Here is a 21,034-nt window from a genome sequence, read left to right on the forward strand (position 1 = left end):
TAATTTCCTCCCTGACTTCTCCTGAACATGCTCCTGCATGTAATTACCACAGAACACACAATCCAGAGGACACTGTATCAGGGTGATAGGAGTGGTTGGCTTTCTACCTCTAAGAGGGATTGAGTCTTTCTGACATCATGAATCTCCAACATTAAAAAAGCCTGGAAGCAGGGCATGAACAGAGAAAGGCAAAGGATGAGCTGGGGTAGAGCCAAGGATCCCCTTAAAGCTGATGGTATTTAGGCCAATCTTTGAGTTCATCTAATTGTAATTTTTCCCCTTTATTTCTAAGGGTGACTAGCTTTATTATGGTTTTCAGATTCTTATTTAGAGTAAGGGCATTTAAGTGTGTGCTGGGAGAAGGTAGAAACAGCATCAATGAATGAGCATGTCATGTTCCCGTTCCGATGTTTATGGTTCCTCGTAACGTTTCACATGTCATATCTGCAGTTGCGTGCCTGCCTGGCCACGCTGGTAAATTTCCTTTGTGCTGACTTGTGATCTTCTGGAATGTACGTTTGGGTTATCTCTGCTGTTCAAGGTTACTTTCTCAGGCCGATTCTAACGGTTGCTAGCATCTGGGGTGGGTGGTTGCTATGCTAGCCTGAGGGGAGGGTTCGCAACGGGAGCAAGGCTTTTTAAGTTTGTAATTGGCGCGCTTTTGCTCATTCTCAGCTTTCTTCGTACTTTGCATACTATTCATTCAATAAATTAGTTTTCTCTAGTAATTACTGATGAGACTCCTTTTATTGGAATAGGCAATCATTACATAAAGCTGAGAATATTTAATATCAGTCTGCTAGCATCCATCCAGTTTCCTGTGAGGAGTTTAATTAGCAATGACTGAAACTGCCCCAACCTCAACCACCGGCTCGGGGGAAAGTCAGCTCTCCAGAGGTGGGGAACAAGAGCCCATGGGACCGCGGAGAGAGGGGACTCTCACGCCAGGGTCGGATGACCTCTCCGAGGCAACGGATTCCAGTTGCGATACGGAGAAGGCAGTGAAGTCAGTGGTAGTCAAGAAGACGGAGGGACCCTTGTATGGGTCGCCACCAGCCCCAGCCAAGCCGGTGTATTCCTCGCTGTTTCCGACCGTGCAGATCACCAAAAGGACAAGAGCAGTGACACCAACGGAGATGGAGACGGAGAAATCCCAGCAGCTGGAGGCGAGGATGAAATCCATAGAGGATTTGTTGGCAAAGTTAACCTTTACCAGGGACACTCAGAAAAAGGAAAAGATGGGAGGTGAAGAAGGTAGTGACTCTCCTGACACCTCCACGTCCCCAACCCCCCCTCCCCCCGTAGACAAACAGGGAAAGCAACGGAAATATTGGGGGGGAGGGCCCCCGCCGAGCAGGCCTCCAAAGAAAGCCTCCTTACCTTCCCCAAGTAGGGAGCAGAAGGAGAGAGGACGGAGCCGGGAGGGGGGGAGACGTGTGAAACTTCGACTGGCAGAGGCTCAAGAAATAGCACCAGAGGTGCAGGAGGAAGAGCCACCACAGCCACGAAAGGCTAAGCACAAAAAGAGACACGATAGCCCAACCCGGGTCCGATATCGAGACTTTAATGTGAAGTTTAATGGGGATCCCACAAAGCTGTCATTTTTTTTGACGAATGCACACAGCTATATGGAAGAGTTTGGGAGCGTGTTTCGTTCTGAGCGGGCTAAGATTAATGCTGTCGCGACCCAATTAGAGGAGAGGGCAGCAGACTGGTTCGTGAGACTGGTTGACATGGACACTTTGGAGTTGGATTGCTTTGATGATTTCATGTGGGCAATGAAAATGCATTTTGGTGATCCTCTAGCTGAGGAAAAAGCAAAGGTAGCCCTAAGGGAGTTGGTTCAAGGCTCCAGATCAGTCTCGGATTATGCGCTGGAGTTTCAAGCACTCTCCGGCAAAGTAGAGGATTGGTCTGCCACCACCCTTGTAGAGATGTTCAAAGATGGACTAAGACCAGATATACTACGATGGGCAGTTGTACGGGACGACCCAGCAACGCTGTATGAGTGGATACAATTGGCTGCGAAGGTTGAGCAAGCCCAAGCTAAGTATACTCAAACTAAAAGAGGTCCCAAACAACAAGCGATGGGGAAACCTACAAGGCCAGCAGCTACTGCTAGCAAACCAGTGAGACGGTCGTGGCAAGAAGAAAAAGAAAGCCGTTTTGCCAAAGGATTGTGCCTGCGGTGTGGTAAGGAGGGGCACCTGGCAGCTGCATGTCCCCGCAGGAAGCCAGAGGAACGGAGAGACAGATCGGGGGGGAAATCACCAGTGGCACCGAGGAAGCTGAAAGCGACAGTAGCAGAGCTGGTGGAGGATGTAGACTTGTTTTATGGTGGGCAAGACGAAAAAGAAGCCTCCCAACCGGCGGAAAACTCCAGCCACCTGCTCTAAAAAGCGCCAAAGAGCAGGTGGAAGAAGAGGGGCGCGATCATGTCTCGGTGAGTGGAAATTTCCCAACGTTAACCGTGAGACTTAAGCTCGGTTCCCCTACAAAAACTGTGGAACTATGGGCTATGATTGATTCTGGATGCTCACGTTCCTTAATGCATCCTGATGTAGTAGCTGCTTTGGAGTTACCCACCTTCCCGTTGAAACGTCCCATGATTTTCACCCAATTGGATGGATCTATATCGGGGGGAAAACCAGTCACCCAGTCTACAGCGTTACAGTCTACTGGGTAGCCACTGGGAAAAGTTGCCCTTTGTAGTTGCACCGGTGGGTGGTCCCTTGGTCATTCTGGGGATGCCTTGGTTTGTTCAACAGAACCCTAGTATAAACTGGGTACACCGAACTGTTACTTTTGCAGATGGGTTCTATAAAGCCCCTCCTGGGGATGATGAGGAGGAGGATACCAATGTGGGGAGGGCAGCACTGTCAACACTGCATACCCTCGCTGTACCATTGGAAGGGCTACCGGACCAATACCAGGACTTTGCCGATGTGTTTGGGGAGAAGGAGGCAGATCGGCTGCCGCCTCATCGGAAAACTGACTGTGCCATTGAAATTCTTCCCAATGCCAAGTTGCCCAAACCAAGGGTATATGCAATGACCCCAAAGGAATTGGCTACTCTTCGTGAATTCATAGACAAAAACTTACAGCGGGGCTTCATAGAACCAGCCAATTCACCAGTGGGTGCTCCAGTACTCTTTAGATCAAAGAAAGACGGAACTTTAAGACTATGCACGAATTTCCGTGGGTTAAATGCAGTCTCCCTATTAAACAAATCTCCCCTCCCGGTCATCAAGGAAATGTTAGCCCACTTGGCGGGGGGGAAAATCTTCTCTAAATTGGACTTAAGGGAGGCGTATTATCGCATTCGCATTCGGGAGGGGGATGAATGGAAAACAGCTTTTAATTGTGCATTTGGGGCTTTTCAGTATAAAGTGTTACCGTTTGGATTGGCTGGGGCACCTGGGGTTTTTATGCAGTTGATAAATGAGGTCTTGCACGACCACTTGTTCAATGGGGTTTTGGTTTATTTAGATGATGTGTTAATATATTCAAAAACCATGAGGGAACATGTGCAATTGGTTAGGCAAGTGTTAACCAAATTGAGAAAGGCTGACTTGTATGCCAAGCTATCCAAATGTGCATTTCATCAAACACAAATTGATTATTTGGGGTATAGGATTTCAGATAAAGGCATTGAAATGGATCCTGCCAAAATTGAGGCTATTTTAGTATGGGAGCCCCCACGCACACGCAAACAACTACAATCGTTTCTCGGATTTGCGAATTTTTATCGTCCATTTTTGGAAAAATTTGCTGAGATTGCCTTACCCCTAACTGAATTACTCAAAACAAAGGATGTGGGAGACACCCACAAATCAAAGAATCCAGGGGCACTCCTAAAATGGACGCCTGCTTGTCAACAGGCGTTTGACCAACTCAAGCAACTGTTTACCTCTGAACCAATCTTGCAACACCCTGATCCTGACAAACCATTTGTGGTGCAAGTCGATGCCTCAGACTTTTCTATTGGTGCCCTCTTATTGCAAGGCGATGGGCAAGGACAATTAAATTTGAGCAACAATGAAAAAGTAAGATCGATTGATTTTATCACTCAGTCAACTAATGAATAAATAAAGTGGCTGGCTCACACATAATGACAAATTGTGATTATAAAAATCCATCTATCTAGTTGTCCATACTCTCCCCTTTACGCAACGGAAACAAACCACAGTTAGAACAAACCAAAGTTCTCCAAGTTTTATGGCATGGAAAACTGCTTAATCTGAAAACAAAAACTGCTTGATTTTTGTCAGGTATGATGGGTATGGGAAGTCAAATATGCAAGCCTTGTAACAACCCTGGTAAAGGATCACAGATTAGTGGTAGAGAACATACATTGCATGCAGAGAGACACAGTTTCTGTCCTGAAATGGATCAGTTATCATCAGTAGCAAATTCAGAAAACTGGCAAGTGAACAGATCTGGAGTACAGTTAGTGACTGCAAGTCCACACATGCTATGCTAAGTGGAACTGTGATCTCATATAAGGAATCCAAAAGAAAAGTGAAAATAGGAAATACGGTCAGACATATCTAAAAATGGGATTCCATTGGGCTGGAGATCCCCCCACTCAATACTCAAAAATTTATATGGGAGAGTATTTGTGACCAACAAACTTCTGCTAAATTGTTATTATTCTAGCAGAGGATACATAAAAAATTAAATTAGTAAAGTACTTAATTTTGGATTAAATCTTTGGTACAAAATTTAGTTTAAAAAGGCCTTTAAATGGAGACAATGGGAAGACATAGACATATGCAACTATAATAATTACCTTATTTGCTGAAATGAGAACATTCATGCTTTTTAAAATGAAAATAAAGAGAAGGGTGCATTTACAGTATTTGATTGGAAAGATCCCCACATTTTCCAAATATTAATTTAGTGAACCACCACCATAGAAAGTTTGAGAAGAAATGCCCTAATGAGCTTATACCAGTCATGGTTGATAACTTAGCTTCCTATGCCTTCATGTGATTACATCTGAATCTGCCCAAAACCTTAACATACATCACAACAAAAATTAAGGAACCAATATTTCCTTGTGTCATAATATATAAACTGCTTTAGATTTAGATTTACTAAAAGACAGAGCCAAAATTATCCATCCCTATTATGGTACAACTGCAGCTTCTAATGAATGCTAAATTAAAGCTATTGGAAGTTTAGTCTTATGGACCATATTTGGCATTCCTTAGAAATTGGTGGCTGTTCAAATCAAAAAACTATTTAATTTATTTGTTAGATATATATGTTGTCTTTCCGTGCAGAAGTTCAAGGCAGTGCAGAAGTGCACCTTCCTCCAGTTCTTTCCCTGAACAACTCTGTAATATACTTGGGCAGTGAGTTTCCACAGCTGAAAGTAGATCTCCCCAGAGTCAATCCATCACCTTAATCACTAACCACATTTGCTCTTGCTGACAAGAAAAATATAGAGTTTCCCCGCTTTCTAAATTAGCGTACCAATTCTCATTTGAGATTTACGTTTACATTAGATTAATATTATAAAAAGGTAGAGTCTTCTCTGAGCTTAACTCCAAATGACTGCTAGATAGGTTCACATTGGGATTTCTTGGCAGCAATAAAAAAGTGGTTTGCCACTGCTTTTTTCTGGAATGTTTTTCCAACTACCTACTTTAATCTATAGCCCAGGGATTTCTTTTATGGTTTCCCATTCAAGTACTAATCAGGCCTAACCCTGCTTAGCTTTTTTTTTTTAATCAGTCATGGTCAGCTAGGTGCTATTAGCAGCTCTGACCAAAATTACTATTATAGAAGAATCAAAACTTGAAAAAGCAAAGGAACCTTTTCTTGGAGAACCAGGGCACAGAGCAGAGTGTACACTTTCAACCAGTTAATAAGATCAGATGAAGACTGTTGGATATTTAAGGACATATAATACAAGCATTTTTAATATGGTTAAGGCAGTATAGGATGCATAGAAATGGGCCAGCAAATTCTTCAGGATAGCAATAAAAGATATAACATTTTTACAAAATAATACATCTATACTTCTTACTAAGAAAAGGCTTTAAGACTGAATATGTTAATGCAACAGCATTTCAGTATCATATGTCACATTTCTATAGATATAAAATTACGATTAATTCAACAATAATTATTAATTTGTGTCTACTGGATATCTATATTTTAAAAAAGAAATTAATGAATTGAGCTAATTTTTGGACAGACAATCCTCTGAATGCTATATTGGTTCATATGATGTTGAACTGAGCCTCCAGTGTCAATCCAACACCTTCATCATTCCACCACGGGGGCTCTCAATATTAATATAATATTGTTATTATTAATTTCCCTACTGTGATTTCCTCTTAGATAGATTTTATTTTATTTATTACATTGAGATCCTAACATTCAATTAGGAGCTCAAGGCATTGCACTTAAGTATTCCCTCCTTCTATTTTTCCTTACAACAACAATCCTGTGAAGTTCTTTGGGTTAAGAAAGAGGGACTAGCCTCAAATCACTCAGTGAATTGCTGTGGCTGAGGGCATATTTGAACTCAGGTCTCCCCACTGCCAGTCTAACTACTACACAACAAAGACTCTTAATATTAATATAGATTAAAATTATAAATAATTAACAATATAAATTTTCTTCTGGAGGACACACTTTTTTAGCATATGCTTCTTCTTCTTAATTATATACTATGCCTGTATGGATCAGGAAAAGTTTAAGCATCTGAAACATGGTGACTGAATTACAGGAATTGCCTAAAACCTTATCAGCCCTAAGGATAGAAAACCCCACACCTACATACCAAAGCAACCTCTCAGTTACTTTCATATTTAAATGCTATACTTCCACTATATAAAGTATACTACATTTCACTAAAATGTCAGATCTGGGGATTTCCCTCATGTTATACTTCAAAAGTTTTAAGCAGAGTACTGCAGAGAGAGAATAATTTGAATGTACATTAGCTAAATAGCTGGAAACCATCAACACAAAAGTAAACTGAAAATGACATATCCTACCTTTTAGAGAGCAAATCATATTCGTGCAATATCATCAACAAATTTTCCACAACATTGAGCTCACTTATTTTCTCACGACATTCAGGGCTAAAATAAAAACATTAAGACATATAATTTTTTAAAACTGGACAGAATTTGAATATCATCCAAAGTATGTCACTGAGTGTATGTTTTCTGAAGTTTCAGAATTAATAGTATAAATGAAACATAAATTTAAACTTTCTTTCCTTTAGAGAAATTGAAATCTTGGAGCTACCAAACCCTAGCTTCAACAATTTTAACACTATTTCCTGGGATGGCATGACTGGCATTTGGCAAAGTATGCAGTCTAATTCTGGAGCAGCTGCTCTAGACATGATCTTGTCATTTATATACTTTGAAGCTGTAGTATGATTAAAATTGGACTCTTGGTCATGGGTACAGCTCATAATTTAAATGTTTCAGAAAGCAGCTTGCACTATGCCTCTGAGACTACTATGGAAATCCAGAAACTCAAGAGAATTGATACAGCATGCCTGGTAATGATAACCTCCCCCTTTGTAAAGCATGTATGTCAGAATATATAGACACAACTTAGTTGCCTTTAGGCATAGGTCGCTGGTTATGACAATCTGTCCTAGCTGAAAGACAAGATAGCTAATATGCACATCCATTTCATATCCAGAAGTTGGCTGCACTGGCAGTTCAATTTTACTACAGTACTAGTGACAGGACATTATTCTAGCTCAAAACGATAGAGGCTAGTTTGGGAAGCTATGAAATGGTTATGATCTTTCTCTTTCTCTTTTATTTTTATTTGTTTTTAACTTTTCAACCAATTTTTACCAATTCTATCCCTTCTGGGTCATATGACACATGATAATGCCCAGGCTCTGCTCCTTAAACTTTGTGAATCTTGAAGTAATCTGAGTTGGGTATCCTAAGGAAAGCAATATTCACCAGGCATCTGCTATTGGACTGTGGGAGAAAACTATGGCTTACTACATTATATTAACATCAGCAGGTTCCATTTTTTTTACCCCAGATTCTGTTAGGAGACAGACTCATAACAACAGGGATCTGTTATGACTGAACTCAAGAGCATTTATTTTTCTCAGTGGCAGCCTAAGATATCTTGATCTAAGATAGCTATATTTAGCTTTCATTGATTTTAAATATAGCTTATTTAGTCCAGATTTGCTCAACGGTTTCCTTTCTGTCTTGACCAATGATAAGCAGAAATAAGTCTGGCTCCAATCTCATGAAGGATACAGATGTATGCATAGCTAAAATGTGTAAAAGATAAACACAGTGATGATTTACAACAGCAGTAATTGATGGCAACATAGTTTTCTAAGCCTTACTATACTAATTTAACCAATACAAATAAATAAATAAATAAATAAATCACTGCCCCTTACAGTAGCCTTCACCAGTTCAATCATACCTCTTAATAAAGTAAATCTAGTTGGTTGCAAATAAGCAGGTGCATATTAGAACAAAGCCGCAACAATGGATGCAAACATTGAAACAGTTGGGCATATGGCACAAGACAGAACAGCATTTGATTCTGTTAGACATAGGGTTGCCATGAGTAGTAAACAACTCGACGGCAACTAACAACAACAACAACAGAGGTACCAGATTCCCTAGAGTTATCTACTGACTTATTTGACTGCATTATTACAATTTGAATTATATACAACAGTATATCCCCCTTACCCAACTCCCTTTGGGGGTAAGTAACAGTATGCAGAGTACAGAAAAGGAGTTAGAAACAGAAAGCGAAAGCGAAAGAAATTAAAAGGCATAAGAAAAAGAAAAGTAAACATAGCTTGCACCAATAACATTTAATGGCATTTACACCAAACCATTCCCTATACCTTTCCACACCTTTCTACTCTTCAAGCCATCTGTGCTTCTACCACGTCTTTCCACAACTTCATACATTGCCTTTTGTTCTTTAAACTTCTCATCTTTCTCTTTCCTCAGATCTAGCAACTTCATCTAACTACAACTTTCTCAGCCTTCCCCTTCCTTCTGACACATTCACTTTTATTTTATTTATCCATTTTGAAATTCAATCATTTCACTGTTCCTATACAACCAAACTACCTCAATGTACTTCATTCATACTAGACATTCACTTTTGTACTCAATCCACATTCATTCTCCTCAACTTCATTCTTGAGCTCCCTCTTATTTTACTACAAATACTTTTTAATAGACAAAAACTATATATACAAATATGAGCTTTGTATAATTAAGAGAATATTGTCACAAGACATATATGAATAAGCTTCTTATTGTAGATTCTTTGATGTAATATATAAATTTCCCCCATTGGAAAGAATATTTGGTGTGATATGAAATCTGCTTGCCTTACAGTTGCTTCATGCCTGGAAATTTTCACTTGATGTTGCAGCCATCAATAAATATAACTTTTTTATTTAAGCATTAATTCACTTAATAACATCAATGTGAGAGTGTTCTTGCAGTCATTTCCACATGTAAAAGGTCTGGCCGCATAGGTATATGCATACACATATACATGCAAGGTGGGGTAATGTGTTTTGTGTGCATCTGTCTGCATATATTTGTGTACCCAGGCAAGTTACAGCCTCTGGAAGTACAACCTGGCACCTGACACAGCCCCCAGAACACAAAGGCTTGCCACACCTCCATTAGAACACTGGAAATAAAACACAAAAGATACATGCTTTGTTTTTAAATTGTCATAAACATTAGGAGGAAGATGTCATTATAAATGAAAAGGGTAAAGCAAAGCCAAGAAACTGAAGCTTACCTTTCTGCTAAGCTAGTGAGAGCAAGCAGTGAACCTACTAGCACATTATTTTCTCTAGCTCCTAGTAAATTAATCAAAGTCTGCAAAAACAAGAAGCAAATATGTTATGGAAAATGTTAATCTAGCAGCTATAATGAACATTGTGTTTAAAAAGTAAAATTTGCATACTTTTTACAGAATAGCATCAGAAACTGAAAAAGCTCTAAAACAATCTAACAAACTAATTGAGGCATTTCAAGAAGTAAACCCCTATGTACTGCTTTGGATCATATTAAAAGGAGGAAGGAACACATTTCCCACACACATAGGTAATAATGAAACAATGTAAAAAAATGAGAATTATATGCCATTATCAGACTTGGTTCATGCTTAAATAAAAGCAGCATCAGATCTGCTTCCCATGACATGCTGAGATTTTTTGGCTAAGAACTACATGGGCCGTGGTGGGAGGATGGCCCACTGTTTTCCAAGCACATGTCCACATACTTCTGCTTGTATCTCAGTGTCCTCCTGAAGCTGAGACAGCTCAAGGATGGCTTCAGTGGCTATGTGAAGTGGCATTTCCTCAAATATCCCACCTCAAGGCACTGTGTGCAGGCAATATGAGGCATGATGATGTGCACTGGGGAGGTGGCCTGAAATGATATGCTATACGCTGGCAAACTTGTGGCTCCAACTGGTATTGTAGATTTCCTATGGAACCAACTCCTTCAGTCTGTTCCCTAACCTCTTCATCCACCACACAGTCCTTTTGGGTTGCAAGGGAAATGGGAAATCTGGCTTCCACAGGCACATTTTTGTTTTTGTTTTTTTTATGACTGACTGGAAGGTACAAAGCCTTGAAACTGACAAGTCCATGCCTGGCTTAATGCATGTAATTGGAAGTGTAATTCAAAAGATTCATCTCTTGTACTTCTGTAACCTGTGTGGTTAGGAATTTATTTAAATAATTACCCAGTGTCATCCCAGTATTATCTTGGCAATTTACAGAAATGAAACATAATAAAATAAAATAAAATAAAATGTCCACACTAATAACTAAATAACTAACTAATTACAGAATCGTAACACCCTATGATCATAGTACAGTCATCCATCCAGGGCATTGTGTGTACCTACAGGCTCTCTGGAACAGTTGTTTTCAATAGTTTCCTGAAGGTGGGAAATGTAGGAACCAACCTGTTCAAGCAGGAGGCTACTTCAAAGTATAGGTTTTACAACAGAAAACAGCCTCCATAATATGTACCTTGTAGAAATGGGGAACCACCAGCAGATTCTCTCAGGACAAACAAATTATCTTCTTACTTGCTGCTGTTCCCAGGGAAGCCCTGGATCCTTGCTTCTTCTCCTTGTGTTATATTCTTAGGGTAGTTTACAGCTTCCACAGCAATTCCCACAGCAAAATTTATGGTGGCAAGATAGGATGGCAGGGGAAAAGCAGCTGTGTGGATATAGCTTACGTGCTATCTTCCCTTCTAAGTATTGCCCTCAGCCATCAGGAGTAGGTAAGAATAATACAACCACTTTACTTATATGAGGAAGCATACAAAGCATCCTAGAACAGAAATAGAAGAAGCCACAGAAAGCAGCTTTGCTGCCTGAATGTAATTGAAATCTGGCTTGTAGTAATTCCATATCAGTGATGCTGTCAGCCCTTCAAGATAGACCAAGTCAAGAAACAGATCCCACATAAGTGTTGCCCCTAGAGACACCTTATCATGCAACTGAAAGAAGTCTGGGTTCCACAGATGTCCATACAACTTAACACACAATTAGGATTAGGACGGAAAGTGAAAAGAAAGTACATTTCATTTCTAAAATGGTGAATGATTTCTTCATCTTATAGATAGCTTATGTATACAACAGAAGATGCTGTTATTATACCCTATAGTACTTCAAAGCCTGACAGAGATTCTCTCTTTTCCCTCTTATACTAAAGAGAGTCAAGGTGGAGCAATCTTTTTTCTTCACGCCCTTCTATCTGGGTTAAACTGATGTTTACATAAGTCATTGAATTCCTTCTGCAAATACATCTCTCTACACCTGTACATTGTTACAACATTAGGCCCTTTCTCTGGGTTTGCTATTTTTGAAACAAGTTTCCATGCAGCAATATTGTCAAAATCACTGTGATCCATGTGAGTTTCCATGTGCTTTTTCAGACCTTATTTTTGGTGATTTTTTTTATATGCTGCAGTGATTTTCTGCTAGTTTTCAATATAAATAGATCAATAAGATGAAGAAATTATTCCTAATTCTAATTTAACTGTACAGCAATTTTCAGTTGGGAAGTCCTATTTTAAAACTAAACCAAAAAAAGAAGAAGCAAAGAATAACTATCAAAGAAACTGATTAATTAGAATAATAATTCATTTACCTTATGTGCTCCACTGGCTGTAACCCATTCTCTTTGATCTTTAACAGCTGAAAGTTTTTGAAAAATATCTGTGAATTAAAGAAAGTGAGTAAAATATATGCCTCTCAGAAAGAATTCTTATTTTAATAATTTTGACGAAAAATCCATGGCATAATTACAAAATAGCAACTTGTTTCAGAACTTAATAGATTCTGAGACATGATTTAGAAGACACAATGTCAGACTTAAGATTCAAAATGGTGTCTGTGGGGTGGGGGGAAGGGGATATTTTAAAAAGTCAAGATGACTGTGACCCTGCAATTGAAGACCTGCCAATTTTAACTGTGTTGGCACACATTTAAAAAAGGACAGGCATTTGGTCAGATGGCTGTAGTCCTTATCTTGATTTTTTTGGCCCTCCCATGTTATCCTTCAAATACATTAAAACAAAAGGTGGAATATGTTAAGTCATGTTTAGAAAAGGCCCATTTATATTAGTGTGACCTCATTAGTCCTGACTAACTGAAATGCCATGGTTTCATTGGGCCAGATTTAACCAGGTTTAATTTGGTGTTCCTTTAATACTTGCAGTCTAATCTGCTTATTTAGTGTTACTTGCTATGTTAGAACAATTGCATAATATTAGAACTCTTAGAAATACTGATAAGCATTTCAACCAGCATTCAACCTTCCTATTTTACAACTTTACTACTTCATTATAGTGGGAGCTAACTGATATGTGGATTACTTAAAACTTACATGTCATGTTGACCAATTTGTCTATATTATGTTGCTCTTCTCCATAGGCAAGATAATCATTTGTTACTGTTTCCATGTACTGTAAATGGGAAAGCAATTAAAATGTATTATCAAGAGAAGGTTATGAGAACGTTTTATAACACATGTGCTTACAACCTGTAGATTGCATACTTTTTCACAACATACCACATACTAATATTACAAAAATAAAACAAAAATTACAATATTATGACACTGAGGTTGCCAGGAAAAAAAGTGGTTTTTGTCAGGTTTCATACTATGGCTTGGTAGTACTGCTGAGTCGCTGGGAGTTGGGTGGCGTATAAATTTAATAACTCTTCCTCCTCTTACAGATTTCCTGACACTTAGCCACTTATTCAGCTCTTAGCTTAGACATGACTCTTATGGATTAGAAACTTTACTGCAGACAAAGAATAGGAGGAGGAAGGAGTTTTAGGTATGTTGGCCACCTGGAGTTATTTATAAAAATAATAAAGGCGGGATAAAAATTATAAATAAATAAATTTCAGAGCCTTTGAAATGTATATGGGGATATCTGTAGTCCACAGTTTAAAGTTGCTGTCTTTGCCTCCCAGCTTTCTAAGTTAATGATTTCTTGATGGTTTGCTTGATGGCTTTTATCTAAGTTTATGTAATGATTCTCTGTTTCTGGGAACTGATGGTTTCCACCTCATCAGCTTTACCCCATACAATCCTATAGGGACCAAATCCTGGCATCTGCAGGTAGGGCTGGTAAAAGACTCTGGTCTGAAACTCTGGACAATTGTTGTCTTTCACTTTTGGTGATTTTAAACTTGACAGATCAATCCTATGCGTCTGACATCCCCAACATGACATTTTTTAATTTTAAAAAAATTAATAAATAGCTCAATGCATGCCCAACCCTAACCCTAACCCTAACCCAGCATCATCTTTCCTTCCAGGAATGTATCTGGGCCTCAGAAAAATCCTCACAAAGCATATTAAGGAAAGCATATAGAGAACAGTTTCTGAAATTCTTTCCAATCCTTTTATCAGCAGTGGCATTTATGTACTAAAGTAATGTGTGTGTGTGTCTGTTAACCTCTCGCATTGCATCTGAATGTGTTTGCCTGGACTGGGAAGCTCTGGGTCATGAGACCAGAAGGGAGAAGAGGGAGCTTAGAATGGAACAGTAGCAGCATTCTAAGCCACTTCACATCTGCTTCTCCCATAGAGATACACTGGGAGAATTTTTTCCAGAGGCATTTCCAGAATGTTCTTCTCTGCAACTCAAAGTCAGATCTGGTTCCTTTTCAAACTCAATCTTTCTTTTGCTGGCTTCCCCCATTTCACCTAATTTTTGCAGAGTTATCCTAGTGACAGACAGGACAGAGTCCTAAGACCCTTTACATAATTTATATTATATTCAACTTTCTGTTGGGTTCGAAAGAGTAATAAAAATGATTGGGAATTACAGCTCAGTCCATGGTTTGGAATGTTGCTATTTGCCTGTTTTGTGAGAGTGATCGTAATGTTCTTTAAATTTTGAATGTTCCCTCTGGCTGAAAACGGTTAGTGATCTTTGCATAAGATTAATACTGAGCTAGTTTGACTTCAACAGGGCTCAGCAATAAGATGGCCCAAATGTCATCACTCCAATGACACCCCTCAATGACCTCATAGAATCCCCAAACTAAGTAAACTATAGCCAAAATTTTGCAAACCTGACAGATATCACAAGGTTTTAATGAGATTTCTTAATGAGATTTCAGACAAGAATGATATTTTGGTGTCCTGTGAGAATGCATGATTTCTCAGGAATATTACTGAATCATGACCTTTCACAAACTTATGAGATTTTGGCAGTTTAAATTTTTAAATTTTCTTTTTGATTTTAGAGTATGTCATCAGTGCCATTGTACAAGGCATGCAACACCTGAAAAAGCTGCTAACCCCTGCCACAGATCAATACTTAATTTGGGACAGGAATGGGACTGTTATATGGAAACTTAACATCTACTTCCAGAGAATAGTAACATCAAGCTATATTATTGTAGTTGTAGCAATAGTAGTTTTCTTAATCATACATAGGTTATGAATTATTACCAGTTTATCTTTTATTAATATGCATTCTTAGCCTATGTTTATTAAACAAGGAGCCATATAAAAAATAATAGCAAGGTAAAGGAGGGATTGAGCATTTTGGCCCTTTGGATAGTTGGATTTTTTTTTATTTCTCTCTCATTATGTAATGGAATGTAGATCTCACCTTGGGAATGGTGAAGGAATGAGCAAATAATTAAAGGAATTTCAGAAAAGATAACTCAGTCAGAGAGGCTTCCAGATTGATGTCAGCTCTTTGAGGTAGGAGAGGTCCAGAAACAGGAACAGCAAGGATTTCAGAAATGTGTTTTTATTGTTGTTGGGTATAATAAACAGAATCTTGAAAGCCTTTCAGAGTTTCTCTCTTATCACATCTTGTATCAAACAAAATCAAGACAAAGTTATTTTGAGTTATTTTATTTTCTTTGTCATGCTTTCTTTTTTCCCAGTCTGAGTAATCTTTTCTGAAACTCCTCCCTTAACAGTTCATTCATCCCTTTCCCATTCCCAGAGCCATGTCTAGATTTCATCACACATTTTTTGCTTAACCTAGTTTAAAGAAGAGTTCTGATTATCTCAAAAGCTGAACTGTAATAGCCATTGTTTAGTGGTCCTTTGAAAACAGAAAATAAAAACTTTTGAAGACAATGTGTAAAACACAACCATCTATTTTATAATAACTTTACCTGTGCTAAACTGTCAATCCCACCCAGATTGTGAAGAGCTTCCTAAACAAAAGAAAACAAACGTAAGTATGTCAAACTTGTTTGAGGGACTGCCTCTTCTCAATTACATCTACCCATCCCATTAGGTCAAGCAGGAAGAGTATGGTGCAGGTCCCATCTACTAAGGAGTTCCATCTGATGGGACCCAGATAGCGTGCCTTTTCTGCTGTGGCCCCTGCCCTCTGGAACATCATCCCCCCTGAGGTAAGGTTGGACCCATCGCTTCTTGCCTTCTGGAAAGTCCTTAAAACGTGATTTTTCCATCAGCCTTGGAGATTCCATGGTAAGCCTGCAAGGTGGTTGTATGATGTCAAGTGACTGTTGTTCTACCACATTCTTGGGGTTTTTATTTTTTCTTTTTATTTATGTTTGAGTGTTTTATGGTTTTAATTGTTATTATCTTTGTACACTACCCAGATTCATGTTTCGTGAAATGGCTGGTTATATAAACCTGCTAAATAAATAAACTTTCAACAGTTTCTGTTGGCAAACAGAAAACAGGTTTAGACCACTCTAGATTTAGCAGAACTGAAAACCACATTGCCTGCTTGCCTGTCTGCCTTCTTTGTTATGTTGAATTAATTGAATAAAGCATTTTTAAATTAGTTCATGTTCTTTTGTGGACATGTACCTCAATGCAATAGTGAAAATAATCAGCTACTTTAAGTTGACTTATAGATTTAGGACAATCCTGACAAATTGAAAATCCACTCAGTAAATCATTCCATATTAGCAAGTTAATAATCAGAATATAATTTACTAACTAGATTTGACAAATGACATAAGCAAATACATTAATTTGTTACTAAAAGTCCCATTAAACTACATTAATGAGCAGTTTAATTACTAACCAGTAGTTACAGTTCTGTTACAGAAAATAGTGCTGAATATTTTAAGAGGTAAACTAAAGGCAAGCCAACCTGATAGCATGGATCTCTCATTAACAATCTCATACAAATTAAAACTCTTAGAAAATGGACAGATGAAGCTCGGTTAGTCCATTCCCTGCAACAAATTAAAAAAACACCACATATTAATAACTCTAGGCCAATATATTCCAATTGAGCAACTTCATCTTTTTATAGCAAATATTCAGACAATTAATGGACAAGAAAATAGCATCTCATATACTGGGTGCATACAAATAAGTTATTCCCAAGTATTTTAACTTATTGATTTAATTAACTAAACTATATGCTGTTTACCATAGTATGAATTTAGAACAAATTTAGGACATATTTTGATTACTTTCAGGCTTTGACTACAAAGCAGCTCTACTAACAGCAACACAGAATTGAGCATTTAAGTACAATAAAACCTCAAGCTGATGAACCTCAATTTAATGAATTCAAGCAACCATTATATAAAAAGCAACTTCAGGCTTCCCCATAATTGGTGAAAAGAGACATCTTCTTTCTGGTGCACCATAAGGTTGTGAGAGAGGGACCCAGGAAAGCTTCATCCATATCTGTGTGAAATATATTGGTTTTAAATTGAACATTAATTCACTTACTGGAATTCTTGTAGTTCTACCCTTTTATCTCAGTAAATCTTACTAAGGAGAACTCTTTGAGATTTGTCCTTGTAAAAGAATCATTATCAGTTCAGGCAGCTACCAAAGCCCAGCAGCAATGACAAAACTGAGTCCAAATATCCCATCCCAAATAATGGACAAAGTCCATTAACTCAAGATTTTATTGATATATCTGGGAAGGTGCATGGGGGTGAGTGGGCAAGCCAGTGGAAAGATTGACAGAAGTGGTAGTAAGATTGGGGAGTAGATGTACTGATCAACAGCAGCGGCAAGAAGATCAAGGGGTAGTACTGTCAGAGTCAAGCCTGCCCCTGATTCGGAAAGTGAAACTCTTTCAGAGTCAGAGGAGGAATTGGAAACTTACTGGGCTGAAACCAGGAAAATGAAACTCCAGGATGAATCAGCAGCGTGAGAAGAATCCAAGGCTCTGATTGGCCAAGACTCGGGGGAGGATTTGAATCCTCCAATCAGTGCACACCAATGACCAGCTGAAAAGTGCACGAAGGAAAAGGCAGCCTACTTGGCTGCAGGAGAGTCCAGTTATGATCCGAGTTCCCAGCCTTGTTCCAAGTCTCCAGTCCAGAGAATCCAGCCTAGTCCAGGGCTTCCAGCTGAGTCCAGTCTTTTTCCAAGTTGCCAGCCTTGTTCCAAGTCTCCAGTCCAGAGAATCCAGCCTAGTCCAGGGCTTCCAGCCGAGTCCAGTTGTCATCCTGATTGGACTTCCATCCATTTCTCATCAAACCCATGTCAACGGACAGAGTGGCACCAGAAGGGAGGGGGTGTTACTTTGGAGTGTGAATTCATTTGAATTTGTTTGTTTAGACTAGGCATTTATTGCCAAGGCCATCCGGGGGAATACCATCCGGGCCACCTGGTGGCAAAGGAGGGAGTACATGCTTTGATGAGTAGAAGGGAGGGGAAAGTAGAAAATGTGAATTTTAAATTGTAGAATGTGCAGGAAAGAAGCCATTCACAACTTTGCTTTGTACCAGACATTTCGCTTCATTAAACAGTTACTAGAACCCAAGTCTCAGAATTGTTCTTGAGTGAATGCTCGAGCATGTGGCTCGTTACATAGAGTTGTGAATCATCAAACCAAACTCTTCCTGGGGAATATACCAGTTGAGAGTTGGGAAAGATCTCTAAAACCCTGACAATGAAACCTGCCGATTCCTTACCTTCAGGACACCAACAAGACCATCCTCTATGGGAAAGCCACGGCGGAGATAGAGGAGATGTTGGAGGAGGCAGAGAGTGATGGGGCTGAAGAGGGCGCGGGGATGGTGGTGAACTACACGGCCAAGTTGGAGAGCACGCTCATTAGCCTTGATCTGGCTCCAGAACTCAGAACCCCGGAGATGCCTACTCTAAGCCCAGCGGCCGTGACAACTGCAGCGGGGGGTGGGCGGGGCAGCAGCGAAGCCTCTTCAACCCATCGAAACCCAAATGAGAATCTGGAGCCCAAACTCCAGGGGTCTGGGAGCAAGAAGAGGGCTACCTGACAGAAAGTCTGGGCCCTGGAAGGAAGGCTGCGATGGAGGAGATGATGCATCATATGTCTAAGGCAATCAACTACCTGGTGTTCCATCAAGATAAGGGGTCAGCCAACCACTCTTGGAGGGCTTCACCTGATCACAGCAGAGGACATTGCCTCATGGCTTTGCCTGATCGCAGTGGACATCGCCCTGCAGTATCACCTCGACGGGAGGCATCACCAGTCAGGAGCAGGCGGAGCAGAGCAGTTGGTGACCTGGGAAGACCCAACTGCGGAACCACCAGCAACCCCCCCCAAAGGGGGCACCTAGAAAGCTACAAATCAAATTTAATGGAGACCCGCAGCAGCTGTCATTCTTCATGACAAATGTCTCCATCTACATCAAGGAGTGTGGAGGCTTCTTCCTGACAGAATATGCATAGTGAGCCAAGTAGGGGCCAAATTAAGGGGGGCAGCAGCAGATTGGTTTGTGCAACTCCACAATGCCATGGCCCCTGAATTACATAGCCTAAAAGACTTCATGCAGACCCGCTAGAAAAGCTCAGGGCGAAGACAGCCATGCAGCAGCTGAGGCAGAGGGAGAAGAGCATGGCAGAATACGCTATAGAGTTTAAAGCCCTAGCTGGCAAGATCTTAGACTTGTCCTAACAGTCAGGAATCACGCTGAGATGAGGAATAGATCTCTAGTGTTTATTGCTGCTACATAAGACAGAAAATCCTAACAAACTGAAGAAGTGTGGGAAAAACCCAGACAGATAAACCCCAAAAGTTAAGGCAGGTCTGATCTGTGTCTCTTTGAATGGCTGCTTAATTCCTCAGACTCTGCAATTTGTTGTAGCCCCCATTGCAAACTATTCAATCATCCTGGGTCTACCTTGGTTGAGGAGCCGAAAACCCTGGGTGCAGTGGGAAATGGGGGTTTTAAAATTCAGCGACAGGGCTTATCATCCTGAGCAGCAGGAAGTCAAGCAACCCCCAAGTCAGTTTGCTGGGATTTGGATCAAGCAGAGCCCAGTGCTAATCACAGAGACTGAGTCCTTGATCCCCATCCAGTATAGAGACTTTTCAGATGTCTTTGATGAGAAAGAGTCAGACCAGTTGCCTTCCCACAGAAAAATGGACTGTGCCATTGAGATAGACCCTAAGCCCAAACTGCCAAAGCCAAAATTGTATGTCATGTCAGAAACAGAAAAAAAGGTGCTGAGGGAATTCATAGGCAAAAATTTGGTCAGGGGGTTCATTGAGCCTGCCAATTCACCCATGGCTGCCCCGGTGCTATTCAGGACAAAAAAGGATGGGACCCTAAGACTCTGCACTGACTACAGGGGTCTCAATGCCACCTCAATTAACAATCAGTACCCACTCCCCCTAATGAAAGTTATGCTAGCACATCTGGTGAAAGGGAAGATTTTCACCAAGCTAGACCTGAGAGAGGCATATTTTAGGATCTGAATCAGAGAGGGGGACGAGTGGAAAACTGCTTTCAACTGCCCCTTGGGTGCATACCAATACAAAGTCCTCCCCTTCGGGTTGGCTGGGGCTCCAGGAGTATTCATGCAATACATCAATGAGGTCTTACATGACCACCTCTATAAGAGGGTCCTAGTCTACCTGGACGATATCCTAATCCATACCGAGACTGAGGAGGAGCATGTGCAACTAGTTAGACAAGTGCTGCAAAAGCTGAGGGATGCCCAGCTGTATGCTAAACTGTCTAAATGTGAGTTCCATAAATCTCAGTTGGACTATCTGGGGTATCGCATCTCCACTAACAGGGTGGAAATGGACCCTAGTAAAATACAGGACATTCTTGAATGGGAGGCCCCATGCACACACCGCCAACTACAAAGCTTCCTGGGGTTCTCCAATTTATACTGCAATTTGCACAGATTGCTCTCCCCTTGACTGATTTATTGAAAACAAGGGAGAGGGGAGAAACACGCAAGGTAACCACCCCAGGAGGATGCTTAAATTGGACTCCAGAATGTCAAACCACTTTTGACAACCTCAAAGCCCTTTTCACGGCTGAACCTATTCTGGCACACCCCGATCCAGAGCACCCCTTTATTATTCAAGCAGATGCCTCAGACCAAGCCGTGGGGGCTGTCCTGATCCAAAAGGACTTAAATCGGGTCCCCAGACTGTGTGCCTATTTGTCCCGTAAATTTACCAAGGCAGAACGGCACTGGCATGTCTGGGAAAAGGAGGCATTTGCTGTTAAAATTGTGCTCACCAACTGGTGACACCTCCTCGAGGGCACCAAGAACCCTTTTGAAGTA

General features: G+C 40.3%; 1 protein-coding gene across 2 annotated transcripts in view; it reads right to left on the reverse strand.

Annotated features, from left to right (window-relative positions):
- The window catches only part of NEK10 (NIMA related kinase 10), a 127,951-nt gene that overhangs the window by 97,770 nt on the left and 9,147 nt on the right, over positions 1-21,034 (reverse strand). For both annotated transcript variants that reach the window (XM_063303912.1, XM_063303910.1), the window contains exons 5-10: positions 16,647-16,731; positions 15,688-15,729; positions 12,917-12,995; positions 12,179-12,246; positions 9,802-9,881; positions 7,017-7,103 (exon numbers count right to left, since the gene is read on the reverse strand). In XM_063303912.1, coding sequence (XP_063159982.1) covers positions 7,017-7,103; positions 9,802-9,881; positions 12,179-12,246; positions 12,917-12,995; positions 15,688-15,729; positions 16,647-16,731 — 441 coding nt within the window. The remainder of the gene's footprint in view (positions 1-7,016; positions 7,104-9,801; positions 9,882-12,178; positions 12,247-12,916; positions 12,996-15,687; positions 15,730-16,646; positions 16,732-21,034) is intronic.

This window comes from Candoia aspera, chromosome 4 (assembly GCF_035149785.1).
Source record: "Candoia aspera isolate rCanAsp1 chromosome 4, rCanAsp1.hap2, whole genome shotgun sequence".
Lineage (NCBI taxonomy): Eukaryota > Metazoa > Chordata > Lepidosauria > Squamata > Boidae > Candoia > Candoia aspera.